The sequence below is a fragment of the Ranitomeya variabilis genome, chromosome 2, assembly GCF_051348905.1.
Source record: "Ranitomeya variabilis isolate aRanVar5 chromosome 2, aRanVar5.hap1, whole genome shotgun sequence".
In the NCBI taxonomy this organism is placed as follows: Eukaryota; Metazoa; Chordata; class Amphibia; order Anura; family Dendrobatidae; genus Ranitomeya; species Ranitomeya variabilis.
The window spans coordinates 109,241,420-109,267,733 of NC_135233.1; the positions used below are offsets into that span (position 1 = coordinate 109,241,420).

The 26,314-nt window shown below is 39.5% G+C and overlaps 1 protein-coding gene across 1 annotated transcript in view; it reads right to left on the reverse strand.

Moving 5' to 3' along the window:
• Positions 1 to 16,218: 16,218 nt before the first annotated feature.
• The window catches only part of SLC24A3 (solute carrier family 24 member 3), a 490,808-nt gene continuing 480,712 nt past the window's right edge, over positions 16,219 to 26,314 (reverse strand). Inside the window, exons 16-17 of the mRNA XM_077282811.1 lie at positions 20,291 to 20,356; positions 16,219 to 17,927 (exon numbers count right to left, since the gene is read on the reverse strand). Of these exons, the coding sequence (XP_077138926.1) occupies positions 17,775 to 17,927; positions 20,291 to 20,356 (219 nt within the window). The 3' untranslated portion in view covers positions 16,219 to 17,774. The remainder of the gene's footprint in view (positions 17,928 to 20,290; positions 20,357 to 26,314) is intronic.

The following is a 26,314-nucleotide window of genomic DNA, read 5'->3' on the forward strand; positions in this document are numbered from 1 at the left end:
CTGTGTCCTGCTCCTCTCTGGATAGAAGCAGCAGACACAACCACACAGCGTACAATGTAGGCGTGTGCTGTATACTGGAGGCATCTGTCGCAGGTACAGTGCCGGCACCTCGCAACCTGGGAGGCATATGCTCCTCTGCCTCTCCCCAGCCACTGGTGTCTCCCTGCTCTGCCTCAAAGCTTAACTATATCGGTGGGCTGTGCATGCTGATCTAATTAAGGGCAGCGTAGCTTCGGGTGGACCCCTTGCGAGCGGTGGGCCCTGGGCGACCACACCATCTGCCCCGCTGGTAGCTACGCTACTGATCCTGACAAATCACAACATTTCTTTCTTATCAAGGCCGCAGCTTACTCAAATTATGGGGGATGTTCTTCTTTATGTTTCCTAGATAAAAAACAATTTTGGATCAGCTTTATCAATGTATTTACAGCAACTCAGATATCTAGTTTTTGCTTTCAGAGAAAAATCAACTTGTTGTTTAAGACAACAGACAGCCCTTTTTATAATTATGGCAAAGGACGCGATAGGGGAACTGGGAGACTTGTCTAATTGTTCCACCAGTATTAATGAGTCCCCCCTAGTGTTGAGTTTACTCATTAGAAATTGACAGGTACAACATAAAACATTTGCTGCTCAACCTTTACCCCCTCTGTGTGTTTGTTAAAGGGATTTTCTCACGCACAAAGGTCATTTTAATCAACATTTAAATCAATAGATCTTTGAATAATATTAAGTTACACAATTGGATGTATTAAAAAAAATGTTCCTGTGCTTAGATAATCTTATAAATGTGTCATTGGTGTGTACTGTGTAATGGCTGTTTCTGACTGTGCAGGATCAAGATCTATTGATTGAAATTAACTTTTTTTGTGGGAAAACCCCTTTAAGATGTTATTATTAATGTGATTTTCTGTAAAGGACATTTAAAAAAAAAATGTTCAGATTAGTTTGAACAAATTAACTGTCTCTGCAGTAGTAAGAAGAGATCGTCAGGGAACCAAGCAGCATTAGAATGTAAATTGTGGGGAATCAGCGGGGCAAGGATTACTTATTTAATTTTGTAAAGCAATATGAGCATGTAAAAGAAAGTAACCTGCAGACAACCATTTTAAATAGTTAAAACATCATGGATCAACGCCATACATTGATAGCATAGGACACATTCACTGAGTCTCCACTAACAGGATGAATATGTCTCTCTAAAATTTATTGCACTATTTACATACACTGCATATGTATTTATAAATGTATATAATTTTATAGATAGATTTTCTAATAAAAGAAACACATGATATTAGCACACAAGATAACTAGACATTTTGGTTTTCCATTTTACTTTACAGCCTATAACAGGTATCAAAATCTATTATTTCTTGTGCATGTTATCACAATGTAAATTCATTACTAATAGTTTACACAGTTTATGATCATTCAGTCTTTAAACAACTTTTATTGTCTCATCGTCAGTCACCTAAAAGCAAGTCTTTAATATAATGCAGGCATCAATTTCACAATTGTGTGGCTGAGGAGTAAAGGATGTACAAAATAATCAATACGAGGGTGTCCAAGTCCAACACACACACGCACACACCTCATGTATAAATGTGGAGGTGGTTTAACCATAGTAACCAGATCCTGTAATTTTTCTCAGAGAAGAATAAAGGAATTTGATTGGTCAGATTGTTACGGTCATTTTGTTCAGTGTATGTAATGTTTACTTGTAGTACAATCTCATGCTATTACTATACCATTGGAAAAAAATGCCTAAAAATATAAATTAATTACATGCATTTTTTGCCATGTCCTTGGGTTAAAATGCCTTAAAGGGGTTGCTCAGGATTTGAGAGAAGGACAGCATTTTTACTAGAAACAATGTAAACCAAGTCCTCTCTTAGGGTACTTTCACTTTGTGTTTAGGGACACGCTCAGTGGCCTTGTCGGGGCATATGTCTGAATCCCAGGTTTTGGACGTATGCTCGGACAGGGCCATAGACTGTAATGGTGCTGGCAGAGCAAACGTGTGCTCTGACGTGCAGCATTTTCAGGAGTGTATGCCTTTTGGAGGTGGGCAACCAGAATCATTCTACTATGTCTGAGTGTTCCAGCAGGCATACACTCCCCAATATGATGCACGTCAGAGCGCACATCCACTCTGCTGGCACCATTACAATCTATGGCTCCGCTGGTGCATACAACCCAATCCTGTTTCGCGGGGGCTACAGACGTATGCCCCGATGAGGCCACCAAGCGTGTCCCTAAACACAATGTCAAAGCACTCTTATAGGAAAAAAAGACATCATTTACCATCCAGAAATGTCCAGCAGTTCTCACAGAGCAGGCACATAAAAAATAGGCTTTTTACGTATAATAGGCATCAAAATGCATCAATGTTAAAGAGAATCTGTCAGCATGTTTTTGCTACCTCATCTCAGAGCAGCATGATGTAGACAGAGACCCTGAATCCAACAATGTATCACTTAGTTTACTGGGTGCAACCATTCTGACACAATCAATCAGATTTTCGATTTAGCAACGCAGCAGAGCAGAGAAAGTCCAGTCTCTGTGTATACAATGTCTATAGACAGTGAGCTGCTTATCACAGAAGGGACGGAGTCAAACTACCAGGCAAGAGCTGCTCTAGTCCAGCAATGATAAGCTCCTGGTGCTAAAGCAATCATTGCAAATAAACAAAACCACTGAGCTTGATCAGGAAGGCATCACTAAAATCTGTGCTGTAATCGCAACATCATGCTGTCTTCAGATTACATAGCGAAAACCTGCTGACAGATTCCCATTAAGAACCCAGCAGGTCACTGTTTTATTTTCAAAGCCAGTCTGTAAAAATGATAGGTGAATTCCGATTGGTTAATATGGGCATTACTATTTATGCATGAGGATTTGTGTATAGGGGTTGACTATTAGATGACTAATGGTTGACTATTGGATGACTAGTGGCTGACTATTGGATGACTAATGGTTGACTATTGGATGACTAGTGGCTGACTATTGGATGACTAATGTTTGACTATTGGATGACTAATGGTTGACTATTGGAGGTCTAGTGGCTGACTATTGGATGACTAATGGTTGACTATTGGATGACTAATGGTTGACTATTGGATGACTAATGGTTGACTATTGGATGACTAATGGTTGACTATTGGAGGTCTAGTGGCTGACTATTGGATGACTAATGGTTGACTATTGGATGACTAGTGGCTGACTATTGGGTGACTCCTTATTAATTGTCCCCATATGCTAAATAATATTTTTTAAAAGCACTTACCCCCAAGAGTGGCAATACTCCTCCGTTCAGAGCGCCGTGTTCCTCACTGGTCTCCTGCTATACACAATGACTCATTTCCCAATTACATGGAAGAACAGCGTCTGTTCCTCTTGGATGTAATTGTAAAGGCTGCAGCCAATCATTAAGGAAAAGAGCAGGAGAGAAGCTGATGCCAACCAAGTGCCAATGTGTATTGCTCCAAACACACAGAACACCAGTGACTGTACAAACATGGCTGCAGCGATCATGTGACATTGCTTGTGTCAGGAGACCAGTGCGGGACAGAGGGCTCAGAACACAGGAGCAGGGAGATTAGCATCATTTTTTAAAATGTATGCAGCACATTAATAAGGAATTGTCCAGTAGTGAGGAGCCCCCTCAATATGGAGAAGGAACAAAACCAATCTGATCCGTTGCTCTGGTAAAACACCTTTTTCTATCTGCATTTGTTTGAAATAAATGTATAAAAAATTGTGCAAAGTAAAAGTAAAGCTAATTCTTAGAAAATAAAAAAAAAGATTTCTGCTTTCATTTTGTAATGCCCTGTAAAAACTGAATCTGGCGGCTATGGACAATGTCTCCTCTTTTTCCTTGTACTAGGTTTGGTGAATCTCACAAATGAAAGAACTGTCTTGGAAAAAAATGGACAATGGTGATAACAACCAATCAGGTTACAGCTAACATTTACATTAAGAGTCAGAAACTGAGAGCAAGTATCTGACTGGCCGTCAGTGTCAACAAACCTTCTACACTATTTAATAATCTCAAATGTCTGTGTCAGCTACAAAGTGACCACTTTGGTTCACAAGGACAACACAACTTGTCATTTATTACAGCTCTGTGCATACTGGCATCCTGACCCAATGACTTGTAATGAGGTCTGCTGGGGATCAGCCGAGGTTTTACCTTTTTGACACTATTATTGCCACCACAAGTAATGTGAACCTGATGAAAGCTATAAATACTTATGCAGAATTACATACTAAATACCTACTTGCCAACAGTCCTTATTTTGCTAGAACAGTCATGTAAATCCCTCCTAATAGTTGGTATTTGGGCGGGTTTGCATTCCAGCGGCTGGGCTTAACAGTTAGAATTTTGGCTACTGGAATTGATAAATTGAAATTAGTATGTAAATAGCAAACATGAAAGTGCAGCGATGCCACAAAGCTATTAGGTCAAGGCTCTTCTGCAGGATTCCTTTTGGTGCAGTGGGTAGCACCGTCCTTCAGGCCTATGCCGGTTTTTAACAGTGAGGCTTTGTGCAGTAGTCGGCCGCGTGGATATAAAGTACGTATTGAGTACTAATTGTACGGAATACATGGATAATTATCAAAGTGCAAAGCATTGTTTTAGGAATACTCGACAACCAGCCCGACAAGTTTGTTTCCAAATTTTACAATCATGACCAATCTTAAATTTTTGTGTTTTCATAAAAAAAATGCACTAGTTATTTCATATCCTATGTGGCCCTACATAGCTCAATGTACGTAAATCACAGCACAAATCTTACGAATAATGAAAAGCAGAGTTCTATTGACGAGCGAGTATGTTCATATTGTAGCTATGTACCATAGTGGGACTGCAACTGTAAGATAAAGGAGGTATTCAGATTATAGATTTTTCATGTTAGTAAGGAACATGAGCCCTAATTTAAAGGGTTTCTCGGTAGACTATTGTCCCCAGGCGCAGTTCAGTGTGACACAACAAACCTGCTTTACTCACCCTCTCCAGGTCCAGCACTGTGCCTCCATTGCTGCCTCAGTCCCTGTTGTTTGTTTACAGCACTATCACCTTGATAACGCTGAAGCCAACCACTGACTTCGACGGCTCTGCCAATATGCATGGCATGGACCAATGATCTCGGTGATTGGATGCAGGGCCGTTAACATTACGTCAATGCCAGGGGTGGACATTAGTGATGAGCAAGCATACTTGTTACTCGGCTATTTGCGGCTGCTAGACAGCTTGAATACATGTGGGGTTGCTTAACAACATGTATTCAAGCTGTCTAGCAGCCGCAAATCAGGCAACTGCGTCGACATAAAGTAAATCTACGAGCACGCCAAAATACTCGAAGACCACCCGAGCATGTTCGGGAAAACCTGAGCAATCAGCATACTCGCTCATCACTAGTGGACATATCATTGGTGCAACCTATGCTGCTCGAGAGGTAAAGGGCCCATTTTCTACTTTCAAATCAGCAAGCAGCTTGTATCAAAGACACAAAGAAGGGCCCATATACTGTTTTTGGACATGTGGCCCTCTTCCATCTGGGTCCGTCATTGGTTAGCGCAGCAAACAAACAGAGAAGGTAAGTAAAGCGCAGTTAGTTTTGTCACACTGAACTGCGCCTGCGTACAATAGTTTACTGGAAACAGAAAACTCCATTATTGAAATTTCCATATATGCCTAAGGATCATTTTATACATCTATGTTTCATGGTCAGAGTACAGACTACAATGTATGGATCGGATCGGCTGAGGATCTCCTTGCCCTAGCGCCCCAGCGTCATATATCCCTACAATGATGTTTGGATGGGGTCAGGTCTTTGCCTCCCTGAGACACTTGCGCACAAGTAACCTTCTGAAATCACTAATTTTCTTACAGAATTCAGCAGAGCAGAGGGATAATTGATGATTTTTCGGTCTCACCTTTTTCTAGAGGCCTCCTGTTTTGGGAGAGTTGGCAAGTATGCGCACACGGGAATTCCCTGTGCCTGAACCCTGGCAAAGGAAAACAATCTTGTTGGTTTTTTTGTACTGTAAGTCTTAGCTCACACCGGGAACTTTACGATTAACAATTGGTGGCCCCAGCTGAAGCACCCCACCTATGTTACCCTTCTGCGATTGACATGTTAGATAGGTCTATCATTGGAATAGCTTCTTAAGTTTTATTGTAAACGCTTCGATTGATTAAAAATCATCAGGTTCCACTGCAGCCCATTTTTGAGTCTGTAATTTTCTAATAGTATTCCTCATCCTGACTAATAATGTTTTATTTCTTTATTTGACATTATCAGGCAGAAGTAGTGAGATTTTAACTCAAGTCTTTACAAAAAATAGTAAACTGCACAGGTTGTAACCACCGAGGGCCTCGTTATAATTTATTGTAATTGTAGTAAGTGATTTTCCAACAATAGGATGGGACAGATGTCCCACAATGAAAAATAACCTTTCAGACTCCATTTCTCTGCTGACGGCCTCTATGGATTTCACTACTGCAGTGTTTCTATTATAATAGAAGTCATTAATAATACCGTCATAGCTGCCAACTACTACCGCCAGGCATTGCCACACCATGGAAACTAAGAATGGCTATTACAATTACATTTTCGATGAGGACTGTTTTCTCTTTCTTTTCTTATTAATGGAAAACCCCTTAATCAAAGTATATATATTTGACATACAGGGGTGCAGCAGACAAGTTCCTTAAAACCTATGAAAATGCAGCCAATCAGTTCAGTGGAGACCGGTGCCTCATGTATATACCATAAGTCATGCAGCAATTTACCAGTAATAATGACGGTTCCTTCTAGTTAAATCATAGGCTGCTTTCTAATTGATAACATGCCGGCCACATAAAAGAAATACAAGTGAATTTGTGCCTATTCTGACCACAGATTGCCGCATGACAGCAGGCTTAACTTCTATGATGCTGCTGAATGAGTTCATTAGACCTGTGGTGTTGCCAGCTTTTGGAAGACGTAATGTGAGAGGAACAGTGTACCCGTATTACACTTTTATTAAACCAGCTGAAGCTGAGTATCATATAATCATATAATGTTAGAGTTGGAAGGGACCTCCAGGGTCATTGTGTCCAACCCCCTGCTCAATGCAGGATCCACTAAACCATCTCAGTCAGATGTCTGGCCAGCCTCTGTTTGAAGACTTCCATTGAAGGAGAACTCACTAACTCTCGTGGCAGCCTGTTCCTCTCATTGATCACCCTCACTGTCAAAGAGAATATATAGCTCTGGCAAAAATTATGAGACAACCACATCAAAACTCTGTCATGGGCAGCCCAATCTCCAGACCTGAACCCCACTGAAAACCTCTGGAATGTAATCAAGAGGATGATGGATAGTCACAAGGCATCAAACATAGAACTGCTTACATTTTTTGCGCCAGAAGCAGTGTGAAAAACTGGTGGAAAGCATGCCAAGACGCACGAAAGCTGTGATTAAAAATCATGGTTATTCCACAAAATATTGATTTCTGAACTCTTCCTGAGTTAAAACATTAGTATTGTTGTTTCTAAATTATTATGAACTTGTTTTCTTTGCATTATTTGAGGTCTGAAAGCACTGGGTTTTTTTTCATTTTGACCAATTTTCTTTGTCAGAAAAAAAAAATACAAAATTTATTGCTTGGAAATATGTTGTCAGAAGTTTATAGAATAAAAGAACAATTTACATTTTACTCAAAAATTTACCTATAAAGGGAAAAATCAGACAAACTGAACATTAGACAAACTGAACATTTTGCAGTGGTCTCTTAATTTTTGCCAGAGCTGTACATTTCTCTTTAATGTGATAAAAGGGTTGTCCAGTCTAAAAAAGCCTCCCCCAACTAGCAGTAAATAAAATAATACATGACTCTATACTCACCAGGCAGCATTACAAAATCAGCCAAGGTGCTATGGTGTCTTTTTCCAGTGGCGCCTGACGACTGGAATGACTGGAATGGGACACCATTAGCTATACATCTGATATCCCGTTCCAGTCACATGACAGCTGCAGTCAATCAGAAGCCTCAGCAGTCAGATGACTGAGGAAGGCGGCATCATCACTTCCGATCCGGCAGAGTGCAACAAGACAGCCTACACTGGAATCACAAGGAATTAACCTGATGAATTGGATCACTTAATGTTTTAAACCATTAACTACTAGTCATGGAATTTTTATGTAAGGCCGGGGTCATACTTGCGGGTTCAATGCGAGAAACTCTTTCATCAAGTCCCGGCACTGCCGCCGGCACTCGGGACCGGAGCTTGCGGTTGCATGTATTTCTATGCAGCTGTACACTCGGGTCCCGAATGCCAGCGGCAGTGCCAGGACTTGATGTGAGAGACTCGCACGAGTTTCTCCCATTTGAACTCGCAAGTGTGACTCGGCCTAACTTGGACAATCCCTTTAACTAAATGTATGTTTACTTAGCAATAAAATGCAGAAATCCACAATTAAATGTTTCCTCGTACACCACATTATCATTCCAATAATAAGATACTTCCTGTAGATTATTATCAAAATGTTCCAGCAAACGATGAGTTAAAATTCTAACACCTCGCAGTATGGAATTATTATTTTTTTTATTATTTTTTTTTAATACATTCTTTAAAGCAGACGCAAGGTGTAGTGTAAGAGCGTAAGTCTCAATATTCCGATTTTCACTACTCCTCACTGGGCTGCTCTGTGGAACATCAAGATAATCAGGATGTACTTTTAGGGTAATATATTTCAATCACATATTAATGATATGGATAAAAAATGAAAAATGATTCCCAAAAAGCTATAAACAATTTCACATCACACAGGATAATGAAGAAAAATAAAAATTCCTAAAAAAAAAAAAATCTAACAAAAATTGTGCAATATCAATAAGGTTTCATTACATCCCTTTTTCCTCCATTTCAGCAATTATTTACAAAAATCTAAAACAACAGTTTAAATTATAACATTGATCCATAAATTAAGTGAACAAACCCATAATAACAATTAAAAATCCTTACAAAAAAAAAATCAGTGAAAATGGGTTCAAATATCAGTCTGGTAAAATCCAGTGACACATACTGTATATTGAGTTAAAGCAGCCGTATTTGCCTTTAAATGCAACCTGAAAGAGTAACACCAATATATTTGATATTTTATGATAACACTCTTTATAGGTTGATAGCTAATTGATTACCCTATTAAAAGGAATATGTTACCAGGATTTTGATACCAAATAAGAGAGCTGCATAATGTAGAGACAGAGACCCTGATTCCAGCAATGTATCACTTAATGGAATGCTTGTAGTTTTTATAAAATCACTGTTTTATCAACAGGGGGTTATCATTAGAGGACTAGTAAACCTGCTCCACCCCCACCTCTGATTGGTAACTTTCTACCTATGCACAGTGTACACAGGAAGCTGCCAATCAGTGGTGTGGGTGGGGTTATGCAGAGCTCATTATTCAGAGAACTGCTAGATCTGCAGCAGAGAAAACAGTTTTTAAGGGCAGCAAGCAGCACGGCAAGTGATATATCACTGGTGGCAGGATCTCTGACCCTACATAAAGCAGATGGGGTAGCAAAAACCTGTGTAGAAATAGGAAGTATCTTATCCTTGCAGAAATCATTCCCCTCTTCAACTCCTGTCTTAGTTGTTCCACCCCTCCGCCATGCCACTGACTTTTGCAGTGACTCATGAGTCATACAGGGAAAATCAACCTCCTGTTTCTACATAGAACTTAGAAGGATTCAGCTAGTCAGTTTTTAATTCACATGATGTCATAGACCTAATGGAAAACAGAATAACTAACTGGGTAGAAAGGCAAAATGAGCAATTGTAAGTACACAGTGCTGTACAATATGATGACTGCAATATAATAAGAGGATACCGAGTGCTTTATTAACTTAAAAGTAGCAACAACAAAAAATATATGACCTGAAGTAGCTTTTACAGGAAGAACAAGTGCTGTTACTGACTATGTACCAATAGATCACAACTAACAAAATATATGATAAATCAAACCATATAACAATCTATACTAAAACAGCACCCAACAAAGGTACATTCTAATAGGTTGGGGATGGATTTTGAGCAACTGAAAGCTGCATTAAATCCACTGGGGTAAAATCCACATCCAAGTTTACTATGGACTTCTGTATTACAAATGGTAACATTGGCTGTAAAAATCTGCAGCAATGGAAAGGCTGTAGATGTTAATTTCACAGTACCACTAATTTTTTTCCTAAATATGCTGGTTATGTACAATATATTCCCTCTGAAAATCCGTTGTGTATCTGCTATGCATATGATAAATCAGGTAAAAATATCCTTTAACTCTATATAAATAAATTTTTTACAGTACATTTATGGCCCAATTCATTAGCGGATTTGCGCCTATTTTTTTATTTTTTAGTGCTTTGCGTTTCTTTGCACCATAAACCATTTGCATCTATTTTAGATGTGTATTTCTTAGCCTGACACTGCGGGAGGTGTTTAGGGTTTTCACCTGACTTATCATTTGTAAGTTTTCGAAAAGTAGCAAAATTTGTCACAAATATACTCCCTTTTGGAGTGGTTTCCTGTACTCAGGATATTTGGAACAATTTATATGCCATTTTGAAATACGTGCAACTTTTTTGTCAACTAAAAAGCCACAAAAACAGTTACAGACGGATAAAAAGACCATTTTGGACTTTGCGGAAAATTTAGTAACCGCGTGCGCCAGTTTGAAGAAATTGTCATAAAAAAGTCAACAAATACCACAAGGCAACAAAGGTAAAGTGACTTAAAAAAAACCCTACAAAAGATGAATCAAACCCTATATTTTATAAAGATTTTTTTTAGAAATCTGACTTTCCTTATATTTTTCCTAGAACTCACTAATGCAACAATCTTTTATGTTAAATTAGATTTTTATACACCTTAGATACGGAGCCAACATACGTACATTATTACTCCATAATGCAACGTCCAATGGAGCATGCTAGTCTGGAGCCATAATATAGGCGCGCCAGTGCGTGGATGATTCCTAAATAAACTTGTTTTGCATTTGTTTTCATGATTGTTAACCCATTACTCGCCAAATTAAAATTTTTACAAGTACGGATTTTTAAGAAAAGGGCGTCCCAATATTCAATTAAAAATGACAATGACATGATTTCCTATTTTGAAAACATTCATTTTACAAACACAACACAAAAAATTGGACCTATTTATAAAAATTATAAAATCTTAGTTGCTAGAAGCTAAAGATTAGGCATCCCAAAAAAAGGACATTGGTAGATAATGGGTTAAATATTTTACATTACTTATTTTTTATCAATAAATTTCTAATATGAAAGTTTAATTTAGTTAAAAATATTCTTTTGTAGACACTTATATTGAAAAATATCAACTATGCTTTTAATACAATTGGGCCGTAGAATCTTGACATATTCCAATTAAACATATGTAAAACACCCCACCCATTTAGCAACATTTGCTCACTATATACTATGGTCATGTCAGGAAATACCAGCAGTACACCGTGAACCACGACAATGAATTGTGAAAAATTACTGTGACATACGCAAAAAATTCTAAAAGTATTACTAGAAATCCTAATAGCTGTTTCACTGCCAGTAGAGCAGCCAATACATTTATTTTTGAAACACTAATCTTTATAGGTTACTAATTAAAACATTTTTTATCGCATCTCTGTAAAAAAATAAAGACAAAAACCCCTGAAAATTGCAGCGTATATATTTTTCAATAGTTTTACCACAATTATACACTTAATTTTCAGAAGTTACCATTGAAAATATTTATTGAGAAGAAAAACTAAACTTTGCACTTAAAACAATTGCACTTTCATTTTTTTCTCTCTCAAAAGAATGCATTTATAAAAAAATATAATTAAAGAAAGAAGTAAAGTATTGCATAAGTATTTAATTATTATTGAAATTATTTCGTTATTAAAACCCTTATTTTTAAAATGTCTCTTCCAGGGAAATATATGGATATATTGACAATGCTTGTGTTAGGCCTCTTTCACACGTCAGTGTCTCCGGTACGTGTAGTGACAGTTTTCTCACGTAGCGGAGACACTGACACACGTAGACACATTAGAATCTATGTGTTTCTGCACATGTGCGTGTTTTCGCAAAGACCGTATGTCCGTGTGCAAAACACGTAGACATGTCCGTTTTTTTCCGGCAGCACGTACAGCAATACGTCCTGCACACGTGCACACGGAGAACAGTGTGCACTCTCCTCCGTGTGCACGTACCGCCCGCAGGAGAGACAGCGCTACAGTAAGTGCTGTCCCCCCCGCTGTGGTGCTGAAGGCGGCATTCATCTCTTCTCCCCTCTTCTGCAAGGGGCCGGGCGGCGCACTGGGGGTGGGAGGCGGGGGTCACATGCAAACTTTATTTTTCACAAAAAATAACAAAAACTTGATCTTTCATCTCTTCTCTCCTGCGGGGGAGAAGAGATGAATGCCGCCTTCAGCACCACACAGGGGGGACAGCGCTTAGTGTAGCGCTGTCTCTCCTGCACGGTCCATGTGGTCCTCAGGCGGCACACGGATGCCGCACGTCTGCCACACTGATGTGCCACGTGAGCACACGGACACACATATACAGATAACTCCGGTACCGATTTTTCCGGTACCGGAATTATCTGGACGTGTGAAAGAGGCCTTAGTAAGTGTTGTGTTAATTAGTTAATATTTAAATGGTGTTTCTAATACTGCTGCTTTAACTCATAGTTGCCTAAATGAAAAACAGATGTTAATAAAATAATGTACGGAGCCAGACAGACAAATCTCGAAGTGAATTTAGATTTGCAACATTTTCAATTAATGCTCACCTGTAATAAAAAAAAAGATTATTCCAAGGTTTTATGATTCATGGTGGGGTATTGACCATCTACTTATGTTATTGCTACAGGCAGTAATTAGGATTAGATGTCACTATCCTAGCATTTTCTTCCTCTGACTTGGTAACACTGTGGCTACCGTGTAAAGGTCCCCTTACACAAGTGAGTGTCAGTAAGAACGCTCGTCCACTATGGTGTAAACATGGCGCGATCATCCAATGAACAAGCAAGACCTCGTTGATTGATTTGATGGCCTACAAATAAAGCACTACTGACAATATCCACACTGTACCGGGATTGAACGGTTGTATTACCTATCGATAGTCCCCATAATGTTTTCCTCGGCCTCTGTAAAAGGGCCTCACTATCCATTATTGAGGTTAGAAATCCTGTGTTTAGCTGGACCGACAGAGCCAACTAGGGGAAGAGGAGCCCAATTTTCATACATTATTAAAGTACATTTTAGTAACACTGGCTCCCGATTCCTGGAGTTTTTCATGTATAATATGTTTTATGCACAGGAAAATGAGGTAACAATAAGCACCTTAATTTATTGACTTCAAATAATGGATATGTTCCACACGAAGCAGCTTTTTTAGGTAGTGTCACCGGTGGAAGAATAATTAAGGAGTCGCAATTCAGTATAATTAGTTCCTCATAAAGAAAACTTACTATATAAAACACACAATTTATTAGTTATGCGTTAAATATCTAAGTAGACCAAAGTATACTATATATAAGATCTGGATATCCATCCAGGTATGTCTCAAACCACTTTTAAAGTCAAAAGTTGTGGAAATATACAACCTACAGTGCCCTAATGGGAAACTGTACTCTGCCTTGCCATCCTAAGATGCAAGTGGCGCCCCTACTCAACGGAGACTGGCCCTAATCTGACCCTTGAAATAAACCATGAACACACCTGGGAGTCGCAAAATAGAAGGGAGGCAATTGAAAGCCAGAAAATAGAAATAATTATGGCCAGAATTTGGTTACTGACAATATACCTTAGCTAAGAATTATTATATATGCTTGTTAACGCCTGATGAACCTATGAAAAACAACAAAGGGGAAATGCATTGAGTTTTCAATACATACTACATTTATCCACTACACAGTGTGGGGTTCTGAGCATTTAACCATTTATCATTGATAAATCTGGAGTAATGTTACAGGCTTCTATTATATATTGATATATAAGGTTACTTGGATACCAACTTTTGTTTTTCTGGTTCTAAACAAATTATTTTCTGGCTTTTTTTTCCCTCTTAATAAATATAAATAAGAAATGTGTGAAATAATTGTCACCAAAACGTGTCAATAAAAAGTACCACTAAGTATGTTAAATTAGTGTACTATATGCAAATAACACTAATGGATAAACTTCAGGACAGTGGCAGTAGTCCAGTGTCCAAATGTCTAAGACCAAGGAACCTGGTTAAGTGCAAAAAACAGCATACACCAATGGTACTTGTAAAGTACCCAAATCAATAATAAGGTGCCCTGGTTGCATTAATATTAGCAGTCAATCATATACTGGCAAGGAAGGGGTACAAAATAATGGGAGATTAAATAATTATGGAACAATCTCACCAATTGTTGTCGAGGATAGGAGAGCCAGAACCCCAGTGGTGCTTCTATGACAAGTCCGTTGTGTCGCACGACTTCAGGAGACAATTCCCTGTCAATCCCTATGGGGCTGTAATTGACCTCAATCCCCGAACTCCTGCCCTTACAAGGACAGTCCACAACTACCCCTACAAAGTAACATGCCCTGCACTCTCCCTAGAAGGTCCTTAGGGACCCTTAGGAGGGTCAGCCACTGTTGAGCGGAGGAACCACTTATGCTTTAGGGTGCCAACCTCCGTGGGAAGGCAGGGTCCAGTTTCCCATTAGAGCACTTTAGGTTGTATATTTCCACACCTTTTGTCTCTAAAAGGAGTTTGGGACATACTTGGACGGATATCCAGATATGATATATACTTTGGTCTAATTAGTAAATTTTTAACATGTACAGTAATTTAACTTTTTGCTGCCAACACTGGTAAATGTAATAACTTGACGTAATAAAATACCATAGTCCACCAAGTGATGTAAAAAGCCAATGGAGAGGCTTATAAAGCAAGTGGAAATGAAAAGATTGTGGCTCCCCATACCAAGAAATTCCAACTACAACTGTAGACAAACTAAGAAACCAACGGTGGAATCTGGTTCCCCGGAATGTGTCGTCCATTTTACTTACAAATTTACCATATCAATGTAGACAATGCAACAAAATAACAAGACGCCAATCTCTTAGAGTGAAGAAATACAGCTCCCACATAGCTCTCACACTTCATTTTGAACCTTTCATCCTATAGGTTAAATTTACAATCAGATCACAATTTCCTAATCAGACGCAGAAGACTAACGGGGTTGATTGAGATTAAAATAAAAAAATAAAATGTTAGTTTTTTTTCTAGAAACATCTCATTTTTGTCCATGGGCGGTGTATGGTGTTGCAGCTCATCTCCATTCAAGTTAAAGCTTTAAAGGGAACCTGTCACCTGAATTTGGTGGGCCCTTTTTTCGGTCCAATGGGCGGTGTTTTCGAGTCTTTTATTCACCCCTTCCTTTCCCGATGGCCACGATATTGTCTTGAAGTTGATTCGCTTTCTTCAGTAGAACACGCCTACGCAAAGCAATCTTGCTTTGCGCACGCGCAGTATGCTTTGCCCAACTGCGAGCAAAGCCGAAAAGCATTAGTGTGCATGCGCCATGTCCCAGAAGTATTTCGCTGTGTTCCGGGACCTAGTGCGCTGGCGCATGCGCACTAATGCTTTTCGGCTTTGCTGGCAGTTGGGCAAAGCATACTGCACGTTCGCAAAGCAAGATTGCCTTGCGCAGGCGTGTTCTACTGAGGAAAGCAAATCAACTTCAAGACAATATCGCGGCCAGCGGGAAAGGAAGGGGTGAATAAAAGACCAGAAAACACCGCCCATCGGACTGAAAAAAGGGCCCGCCAAATTCAGGTGACAGGTTCCCTTTAATAAGGCTCTGCTCACTTCTCCATGGGGCAGATCGGGGCCGGTAATGTCACTCCTACAGATACCGGACTACTTGTATGATTGAGAGACAGGTGTCGTGTACCAGTCCTAAACATAGGACAATTGAGGGATGCCAGAAGCTCAATCGCGCCAACCAGCAGATATCGGTAGACGTGATGTCATCAGCTCCGCTCCACTCATACAGAAGTGAGCAGAGCCAGATTACCCCTTTAATAGGACTGAGTTGCAATATCAGATGCAAACCATGGACTAAATGGTCACTGTTTTTGAAAGGAAAGAAAAAATCTCTATTTAGACAACCCCTTGAAAGCTGGATGAATTCTGAAGCCTTTAATTTTGTATCAAACACTTTCTTTCTGAAGGAAGATCATTAATAAATATTCTAGAGTGCACAGTGACATCAATATTTGCTATGTACAATAAACATTCATTTTAGCTGGTTGGAAGGAATGATAAAGGATTCTGGAAGAGTATCATTGAATGGTGCTTTCAGAAAACCGCATGGTTCTCGACCAATAAACTGTTACAGTTGCTATATTAAATATACAGGACACAGCACCACAATGAAATTACTGTATATATATATATTATATGTTTACAAAAATAAGCATTGCAGTGCGTATGTCCTCCACTAAAATCCCTGAATTATCGGCAGCTTTCATGACTTATAGAAACTACTTCTAGTATTCTTCAAATAGTTTTCCTCTCTGTACATGCATAATAAATTAAAACTTTATACTACAAAAATGGCTGGTCTGTGAAAGCTAGAATTGGTTTTTTTTGGATGCCTTTCCCCTGCCCTGGTTGATCCCATACTATGAGGTCTTTTGCTAAAACTGTAAATACAATATGGCCACATCCAGTGTACATTTCAAAACCTTTTATGTTGTATCGTCTTCAAAAAGCATTTGTGCAAAATATGCCTTTTTTTTTAAGAAACCAGTGTCCATAACTGAATTAGCAAATTATTTATGACTTCTGTACATAGTAGACGTTACCTACTATGAAGCTATGTATATAAAAATACTGTACCAGGCAGACTAACTAGAGCAGATAGCGGACCTTCAAGTGCCAACATGGGTAAAGAAAGAACCATTAATAGTACTGAACAATTACCCTATTGCATTGACTTTCATTCTTCAGCACCCCAGCACTAGAAACACACAACTACAGAGCAACCAACTGACTACATCACTGGCTGCAGTAATGACGAGAACAATTATTGATTTCTACCGTCTTAAGAAAGAGATTTGTTCATGGTATAAAAAGTTCTTTTCCGTGGTCTTTCTTTAGCTAAAATGCGTGAACACGCTCGGTTTTCTGGAAATGTTCTTTCGTCAGCCTGTGTCCTTCCTGCAGATGTGCACTGTTGTCCACTTGGTTCATCAAAGTTTGTTCCATCCAACGAGGGAAATGGTTTCACCTATCTGATCCCTTGATATTCCTCATAATTAATCCCTGGTAATGAATCGTTCCCATTCTTCTGCAATGTTTCAACAATCTTTAGTTATAAATTACATTAAGTTCTTCACCAAATAACTTAAATAGAAGAATTTCTAGCAGACATGAATGGGGCTGGCTCTGGGCCAGTTAGCAGCCTTTTATCTAAAACCCTGGTCACTGTTATAAAGGATAACTTTTCAGCAAATAGTGGAATCTTAGACAATAAAAAAAAAACACACAAAAAAGACTATGAAGAAAATATCCCCACAGGATAGAAAGGGGAACAACAGGAAGAAGTAATTCCCCTGAACAGTGACCGGGACATACTTGACGACCTCAAGGTGCATCACCATTTTACGGTGAAGGTCGCGTCTTTGTATTGCACCAAAAAGTAGGATGAAGTCTCTCTGACATGTCTGCATTGTAGATCAGATTCCTCCTCTGCACATGGGCAAGTTCACAAAGGTGAAAACATTGAATTCGGTGAGAATGGAGATACACAGGAAGACGCCATACAACATTAGGCATATAATTCCTAACTTCTTGTCCAGTTTCCATTTGTTCAGGTGAACACCACAGACCTATAATAAAGACAGGAAGGTGTTAACACATCTAAAAAAAAGGGGAACACGGAGAATCTACATAGAAAAGCTTATGATCTAGAAACCAAACTTTTAAAGTGTAACTAAAATGTGTACAGAGCATAAATTATGGTATGTAGTATATTCACTATTGACTAGAATAATTGTTTTCTATTAGTGATGATGAACGAATATCCTCGTTACTTGAGATTTCCCGAGCACACTTGGGTGACCTCCGAGTGTATTTTAGTGCTCGGAGATTTAGTTTTCATCGCTGCAGCTGAATGATTTACATCTGTTAGCCAGCATAAGTACATGTGGGGGTTGCCTGGTTGCTAGGGAATCCCCACATGTAATCAAGCAGGCTAGTAGCTGTAAATCATCCAGCTGCGGCGATGAAAACTAAATCTCCGAGCACTAAAAAATACTCGGAGGACCCCCGAGCGTGCTCAGGAAATCTCGAGTAACGAGTATATTCGCTCATCACTATTTTCTATATTCTGAAATGCCTATCTTCGCCTATGGTGGCGCTGCAGGGAGATAGAACACTTACCACTGATTACAGCTGATTGCTAGGTACTTCAGTTAAGGGAAAGTTTATGATCACCTTGTTGGATCACCAAAGTGGATTGTACAAAGCAGACAACTTTTTTCAAGGGTATGACCAATTTATAAAGTGATGACATATCAAAAGAATATGGGGGGGTCTGACCATGGGACTCCCACTAGAATGAAAGGGCGACTATGCTGGTGATATGCTGCAGTCCATAAACTTATGATTTTTTTTTTTAACCTGCACAAAGAATCAGCATTACAAAAGCATTGGACCCCAGAGGACAGACCCCTAAAGATCATAAAAGTGACTGTAAATATTATCAGTATGCCACCAATATTTAAGATGACAATATCCTTTTAAAGGGGTTGTCCACTATTAGGGATTTTTTTTCTTACTGCATTTTTGGGGGCTAAAAATGAATTTTGTTGTTGGGTTTTTGCTAACAATTTAGCACCATTTTACTTCCATAGCCTCTGTGCTGCACTGTCTATTGTGGGCTTCACAATGGGTTAACTGAGACCCCATCACTGATCTCATTCCGACATCCAATGAGAGCGTTTGTAACTCTTATCTGCCCTATTTGTGATCCCACCTGTTGAGTCTGTAAGTGCAGACTACATCAAAGTAAAATGTGCAGGGAAACAAAGCCTGTAAAAGCTAAACAGTGCAAGACTTTTAATGAAACCGAATTGCAATTTTTTTTTTAGCCCCAAATAGTATTATATTTTCTCTATTACATTAACCATTATCATTTCCTATGAATAATAACGAAATTGTAACCATGAAGAAGACTATTACAATCAGAATATAAAACAGCTGTAGGCTTATGCTAGAGGGACTGTATTAAGCAGACAGCAGATGGCACTGCATTAAAAAGAGTCTACTATCAGAAAATGACCTTTTTTAAAATCAATCATTTGTGTTACACGTTTATTTTTCATTTTTGACAATGTTTTCTTTTTCATATGACAAACTTTAATAATTATTGTTTTTTAATAAACTTGTAGTTTTTACACTGGCCACTGGCGCAATTTTAGATTCTAACTTTTGGTTGTTTTAGTCCACAATGAACAGATTCCTACTATCCAATGAGCATGTGCAACAGTGATTGTGAAGGAAGGGGAGTGGCAGGTTTAGCAGTAGTGACCTCTTCTATTGTGATTGATCATGTGTTATTAGCTTTGTAGGTGTTACGTGTCATTGTTATTTTGCCTTTTCGCTGAGAAGGAGCCTGCTGAAGGGACAATCTGTATGAGTCTAAAATAGTCTCGGGGGCCTCTTTGAAAATTACAAGATTACTTTTTTTTTTTTTTTTTTAATAAAGATTGTGATATGAAAAAGAAAACAAACAAACAAAAAAAGTCAAATATTGTAAAAATACTTAAAACACGAACCGTGATTTAAACAACTGGTCATTTTCTGATGATAGCGTCCCTTTAACTATTACAGCTTATCAATTTATAAGTGTATTTTCCCTCTAGACCAGAGGTGTCAAACTGCATTCCTCCAGGGCCGCAAACAGTTCATGTTTTCAGGATTTCCTTGTATTGCACAGGTGATAATTTCATCACCTGCACAGAATGATTCCAGCACCTTGTGGAATGAGAAGGAAATCTTGAAAACACGCATGGTTTGAGGCCATCGAGGAATGCAGTTTGACACCTCTGCTCTAGACTGCATTGTGTGGTCTTTCAGTAATCGTTTGTGTCTCTTCCTGTAATGTTTGCCCTAAGCAAAATAGTTTACTCTTCCTTTATATCTATTTTCTGACTGATTCTGCTGAAAGCTAAAATCCACAACTACATACCGTAACAAACAAGGAAGCAAGGAGCAAAGCCACAGAATATATGAGGCCCCTACTGTTAAGATGTATCTGTAATAAAAGAATAGTACATTATTAAACATAAATACAAGCCATGATTAAATTATATTTTTCTTTACACTTAAACTAAATACATATATTTTCTACTAAATAATACGGATCCCCTCATTACCTGTACAGTAAATGTAGCGTATGATACAGATTCAAAAGACCCCAAAGAAATACAGCATTATTCACACTTCCTGTCTTTTAGTGAACATTACATGGTTACATAGTTACATAGTTACATAGCTATTAAGGTTGAAGGAAGACTGTATGTCCATCTAGTTCAACCCATAGCCTAACCTAACATGCCCTAACATGTTGATCCAGAGAAAGGCAAAAAAAACCCATGTGGCAAAGAGTAACTCCACCATGGGGAAAAAAATTCCTTCCCGACTCCACATACGGCAATCAGACTAGTTCCCTGGATCACCGCCCTATCAAGGAATCTAGTGTATATACCCTGTAACATTATACTTTTCCAGAAAGGTATCCAGTCCCCTCTTAAATTTAATTAATGAATCACTCATTACAACATCATACGGCAGAGAGTTCCATAGTCTCACTGCTCTTACAGTAAAGAATCCGCGTCTGTTATTATGCTTAAACCTTCTTTCCTCCAGACGTAGAGGATGCCCCCTTGTCCCTGTCTCAGGTCTATGATTAAAAAGATCATCAGAAAGGTCTTTGTACTGTCCCCTCATATATTTATACATTAAAATAAGATCACCCCTTAGTCTTCGTTTTTCCAAACTAAATAGCCCCAAGTGTAATAACCTATCTTGGTATTGCAGACCCCCCAGTCCTCTAATAACCTTGGTCGCTCTTCTCTGCACCCGCTCCAGTTCAGCTATGTCTTTCTTATACACCGGAGACCAGTACTGTGCACAGTATTCTAAGTGTGGTCGAACTAGTGACTTGTATAGAGGTAAAATTATATTCTCCTCATGAGCATCTATGCCTCTTTTAATACATCCCATTATTTTATTTGCCTTTGTAGCAGCTGCCTGACACTGGCCACTGAATATGAGTTTGTCATCCACCCATATACCCAGGTCTTTTTCATTGACGGTTTTGCCCAGAGTTTTAGAATTAAGCACATAGTTATACATCTTATTACTTCTACCCAAGTGCATGACCTTACATTTATCCCCATTAAAGCTCATTTGCCATTTATCAGCCCAAGCTTCTAGTTTACATAAATCATCCTGTAATATAAAATTGTCCTCCCCTGTATTGATTACCCTGCAGAGTTTAGTGTCATCTGCAAATATTGAAATTCTACTCTGAATGCCCCCTACAAGGTCATTAATAAATATGTTAAAAAGAAGAGGGCCCAATACTGACCCCTCTGGTACCCCACTGCTAACCGCAACCCAGTCCGAGTGTGCTCCATTAATAACCACCCTTTGTTTCCTATCCCTGAGCCAGCTCTCAACCCACTTACACATATTTTCCCCTATCCCCATTACTCTCATTTTATGTAACAACCTTTTGTGTGGCACCGTATCAAAAGCTTTGGAAAAGTCCATATACACTACGTCCACTGGGTTCCCTTGGTCCAGTCCGGAACTTACCTCTTCATAGAAGCTGATCAAATTAGTCTGACATGAACATTCCCTAGTAAACCCGTGCTTATACTGGGTCATGAGGTTATTCCTCTTCAGATACTCCAGTATAGCATCCCTTAGAATGCCCTCCAGGATTTTACCCACAGTAGAGGTTAAGCTTACTGGCCTATAATTACCGAGTTCAGTTTTTGCCCCTTTTTTGAATATTGGCACCACATTTGCTATACGCCAGTCCTGTGGTACAGACCCTGTTATTATGGAGTCTTTAAAGATTAAAAATAATGGTCTATCAATGACTGTACTTAGTTCCTGCAGTACTCGGGGGTGTATCCCATCCGGGCCCGGAGATTTGTCAATTTTAGTTATTTTTAGACGCCGCTGTACTTCCTGCTGGGTTAAGCAGGTGACATTTAATGGGGAATTTTTATCACTAGTCATTTTGTCTGCCATGGGATTTTCTTTTGTAAATACTGATGAAAAAAAGTCATTTAGCATATTGGCTTTTTCCTCATCCTCATCCACCATTTCACCCAGACTATTTTTAAGGGGGCCAACACTGTCATTTTTTAGTTTCTTACTATTTATATAGTTAAAGAATATTTTGGGATTATTTTTACTCTCTCTGGCAATGAGTCTCTCTGTCTCAATCTTTGCTGCCTTGATTTGCTTTTTACAGAATTTATTTAATTTTCTGTATTTATTTAATGCCTCCTCACTACCTACTTCCTTTAATTCTCTAAATGCTTTCTTTTTGTCACTTATTGCGCCCCTTACAGCTCTATTTAGCCATATTGGTTTCCTCCTATTTCTAGTATGTTTATTCCCATACGGTATATACTGTGCACAGGTCCTATCCAGGATGCTAATAAACGTCTCCCATTTTCTTTGTGTATTTTTGTGTCTCAGGATATCGTCCCAGTTAATTGCACCAAGATCCTCTCTCATCCGTTGGAAATTTGCCCTCCTGAAGTTTAGTGTCCTTGTCACCCCTCTACTACACATCTTATTAAAGGATACATGAAAACGTATTATTTTGTGATCACTATTCCCCAAGTGACCCCCAACCCTTATATTTGATATGCGGTCTGGCCTGTTGGTTAATATTAGGTCTAGCAGTGCCCCCCTCCTTGTTGGGTCCTGAACCAGTTGTGAAAGGTAATTGTCTCTCATAGTTGTCAAAAACCGATTACCTTTGCTGGAACTGCAGGTTTCTGTTCCCCAATTTATTTCAGGGTAGTTGAAGTCCCCCATAATAATGACTTCTCCTTGAGTCGCAGCTTCATCTATTTGCTTTACGAGGATATTGTCCATTGCTTCCATTATTTTTGGAGATTTATAACAAATCCCTATCAGTAATTTATTATTTTTTCCCCCTCCCCTTATCTCCACCCACAGGGACTCTACATTTTCATTAAATTCACCTATATTATCACGCAGGATGGGTTTTAAGGAAGATTTTACATATAGACACACCCCTCCCCCTCGCTTATCTGTACGGTCATTTCTGAAAAGGCTATAGCCCTGCAAGTTAACAGCCCAGTCATGGCTCTCATCCAGCCACGTCTCAGATATCCCCACCATGTAATAATTATGCTCCAACAACATTAGTTCTAATTCATCCATTTTGTTGGCGAGGCTTCTGGCATTAGTATACATGCACTTGATGTTACTCTCTGTACCTCTATTCTTTCTTAAATTACTAACTGTTCTAACCCCACCCCCATGCCACCTCCACCCCCAACTTCCTTATTTGTGCCCAGGTCTCTATCTGTACTATCTTCCCCTCCTATAAAATGAATACCCTCCCCCCCAATCCCTAGTTTAAACACTCCTCCAACCTTCTAACCATTTTCTCCCCCAGCACAGCTGCCCCTTCCCCATTGAGGTGCAGCCCGTCCCTAGCGTAGAGCCTGTAGCCCACTGAGAAGTCGGCCCAGTTCTGCAGGAACCCAAACCCCTCCTTCCTACACCAATTCTTGAGCCACTTATTAACCTCCCTAATCTCCCGTTGCCTCTCTGGCGTGGCACGTGGTACAGGCAGTATTTCGGAAAATACCACGTTGGAGGTCCTTGCTTTCAGCTTGCAGCCTAATTCCCTGAAATCATCTTTAAGGACCTTCCACCTACCTCTAACTTTGTCATTTGTGCCAATGTGCACCATGACCGCTGGGTCCTCACCAGCCCCTCCCAGTAATCTGTCCACCCGATCAGCGATGTGTCGGACTCGAGCGCCAGGTAGGCAGCACACCGTCCGACGATCTCTGTCTTTGTGACAGATTGCCCTATCTGTTCCCCTAATAATTGAGTCCCCCACTACCAGCACCTGTCTGGCCTGCCCTGCTCTCCTTTCCCTCCTTACTGGAGCAGTCACTCCTCCGGCTTTCAGAGGACATGCCTGGCTGCAGCAGTGCTACCCCTGTACTGGCACCCCCCTCATCTGCCAACTTAGCGAACTTATTGGGGTGTGCCAGATCAGGACTAGCCTCCCTGGCACTCTTCCCTCTACCCCGCCTTCTATCTGTCACCCAGCTAACTGCCACACTGTCCTGCAGCTCCATCCTACCATCCCCCTCCTCATCTATCCCATTGAGCGTCTGCTCTGTGAGCAGAAGACTCCTCTCCATATTGTCTATGGATCTCAGTGTTGCCAGCTGCACATTTAGATCCAGTATCTGGGTTTCCAAATGCACAATGTGCTCACATCTCGCACAGCAGTATGCACCCTCGACCGGCTGATCAAGGACTGCATACATGAGGCAAGATGTGCACTGGATGGCATTAACAATTGTGGAGCACATTTCCTAATGGGGATTGCACCACACAGAAACGTTAATTAAAAATAAATACAAAGTATTAATTAAAAAAAAAAAAAAAAAAAAAAAAACAGAAGCAATTCCTCCCTTGGAAACTCCCTGATTCCAAAGTCACTGAATCACAAGTCACACTTACCGCCGTCCACACTTACGCTCAGGTCACACTCAGCTCGCTCACACTCGCTGTGCTGAAGATTTATAGATTTTTTTTTTTTTCTCTCTATCTCCCCTCAACAGCAATCCACCTTGCTGTTCAGATGCACTTCCAAAAAGGTAGTTGGTGGTTCAGGTTTCTGCTAACCTTGCCATATACTGCACACAATAATTAAATCAATATAACATAGTTGCCTCATGTCAAAATATTATTTCTTCCTATAATTCACAGAATCTAAAATGTGATCTCCATCAATTCATGTCATAAAACACAGTTTCTTCTGGACAACAAATCAAGAGGGAAACACTGTGTTCTAGGGAATTAGTGAAATTGAGTCTAAGAAGGATAATTTTCAGGAATTATGATACAACAGCCTCAGAGAAGTATTTTTCCATTGTATACAACGCATTACTAATGGAATGAGTCAGTTTTTCCACATGAAGGTCATTCCAAAGTTATTTGCATATCTTAGTTTTGGGATTAATTTATAAATCATTCTTGCTTATTTTGTCTGGACTGCTAGTATTATCATAATGCTGTATATAAAGAGTATGAGTAGCTACTGTATTTTCTACAGTGCATGCATGAATAGTTATTTAGATAACGGGCTATTGCTTATACTGGGCTCAGCTGCAATTATCAGAGAGGATTTTCCAGGGCTTACCCCCTTCACCCTCGGGCAATTTTCCATTCTTTTGTTTTATTTTTTCTTCCAAGAGCCATAACTTTTTTATTTTTCCACCAACATAGTCATATGAGGATATTTTATACTTTTGAATTGCATCATTCAATTTATCATGTGATGGACTGGAAAGCGGAAAAAAAAAATCTTAGTACGTTCAAATAGCAAAAAAGTGCAATTTCACAATTTTGCTTTTTTTTTTTATTTAAATTTACCATGTTCTTTATACATTAACCCTTTCGTGCCAGAGCCTGTTTTTGCCTTTGTGACCAGGCATATTTTTTCAATTGTGACCAGTGTCAATTTAAGCAGATCATGTGCGGATGGTACCCAGGGTGGAGGAGAGGAGACTCTCTTCCACGGACTGGGCACCATATAATTGTCAAAAAAAAAAAAGGATTAAAATAAAAAATAGTGATATACTCACCTTCCGATGGCCCCCGAAGTCCTCCCGCCTCTCAGCAGTGCACACGGCGGCTTCCGTTCCCAGGGATGCGTTGCGTGAAGGACCTGGGATGACATCGCAGTCACATGACCGTGTCGTCACAAAGGTCCTTCACGCAAAGCATCCATGGGAACAGAAGCTGCAGCGTGTACCGCTGAGGTGATCGGGGGCCGTCGGAAGGTGAGAATAACCATTTTTTTTAAATTATTTTTAACATTATATCTTTTTACTATTGATGCTGCATAGGAAGCATCAATAGTAAAAAGTTGGTCACACTTGTCAAGCACTATGTTTGGCAAGTG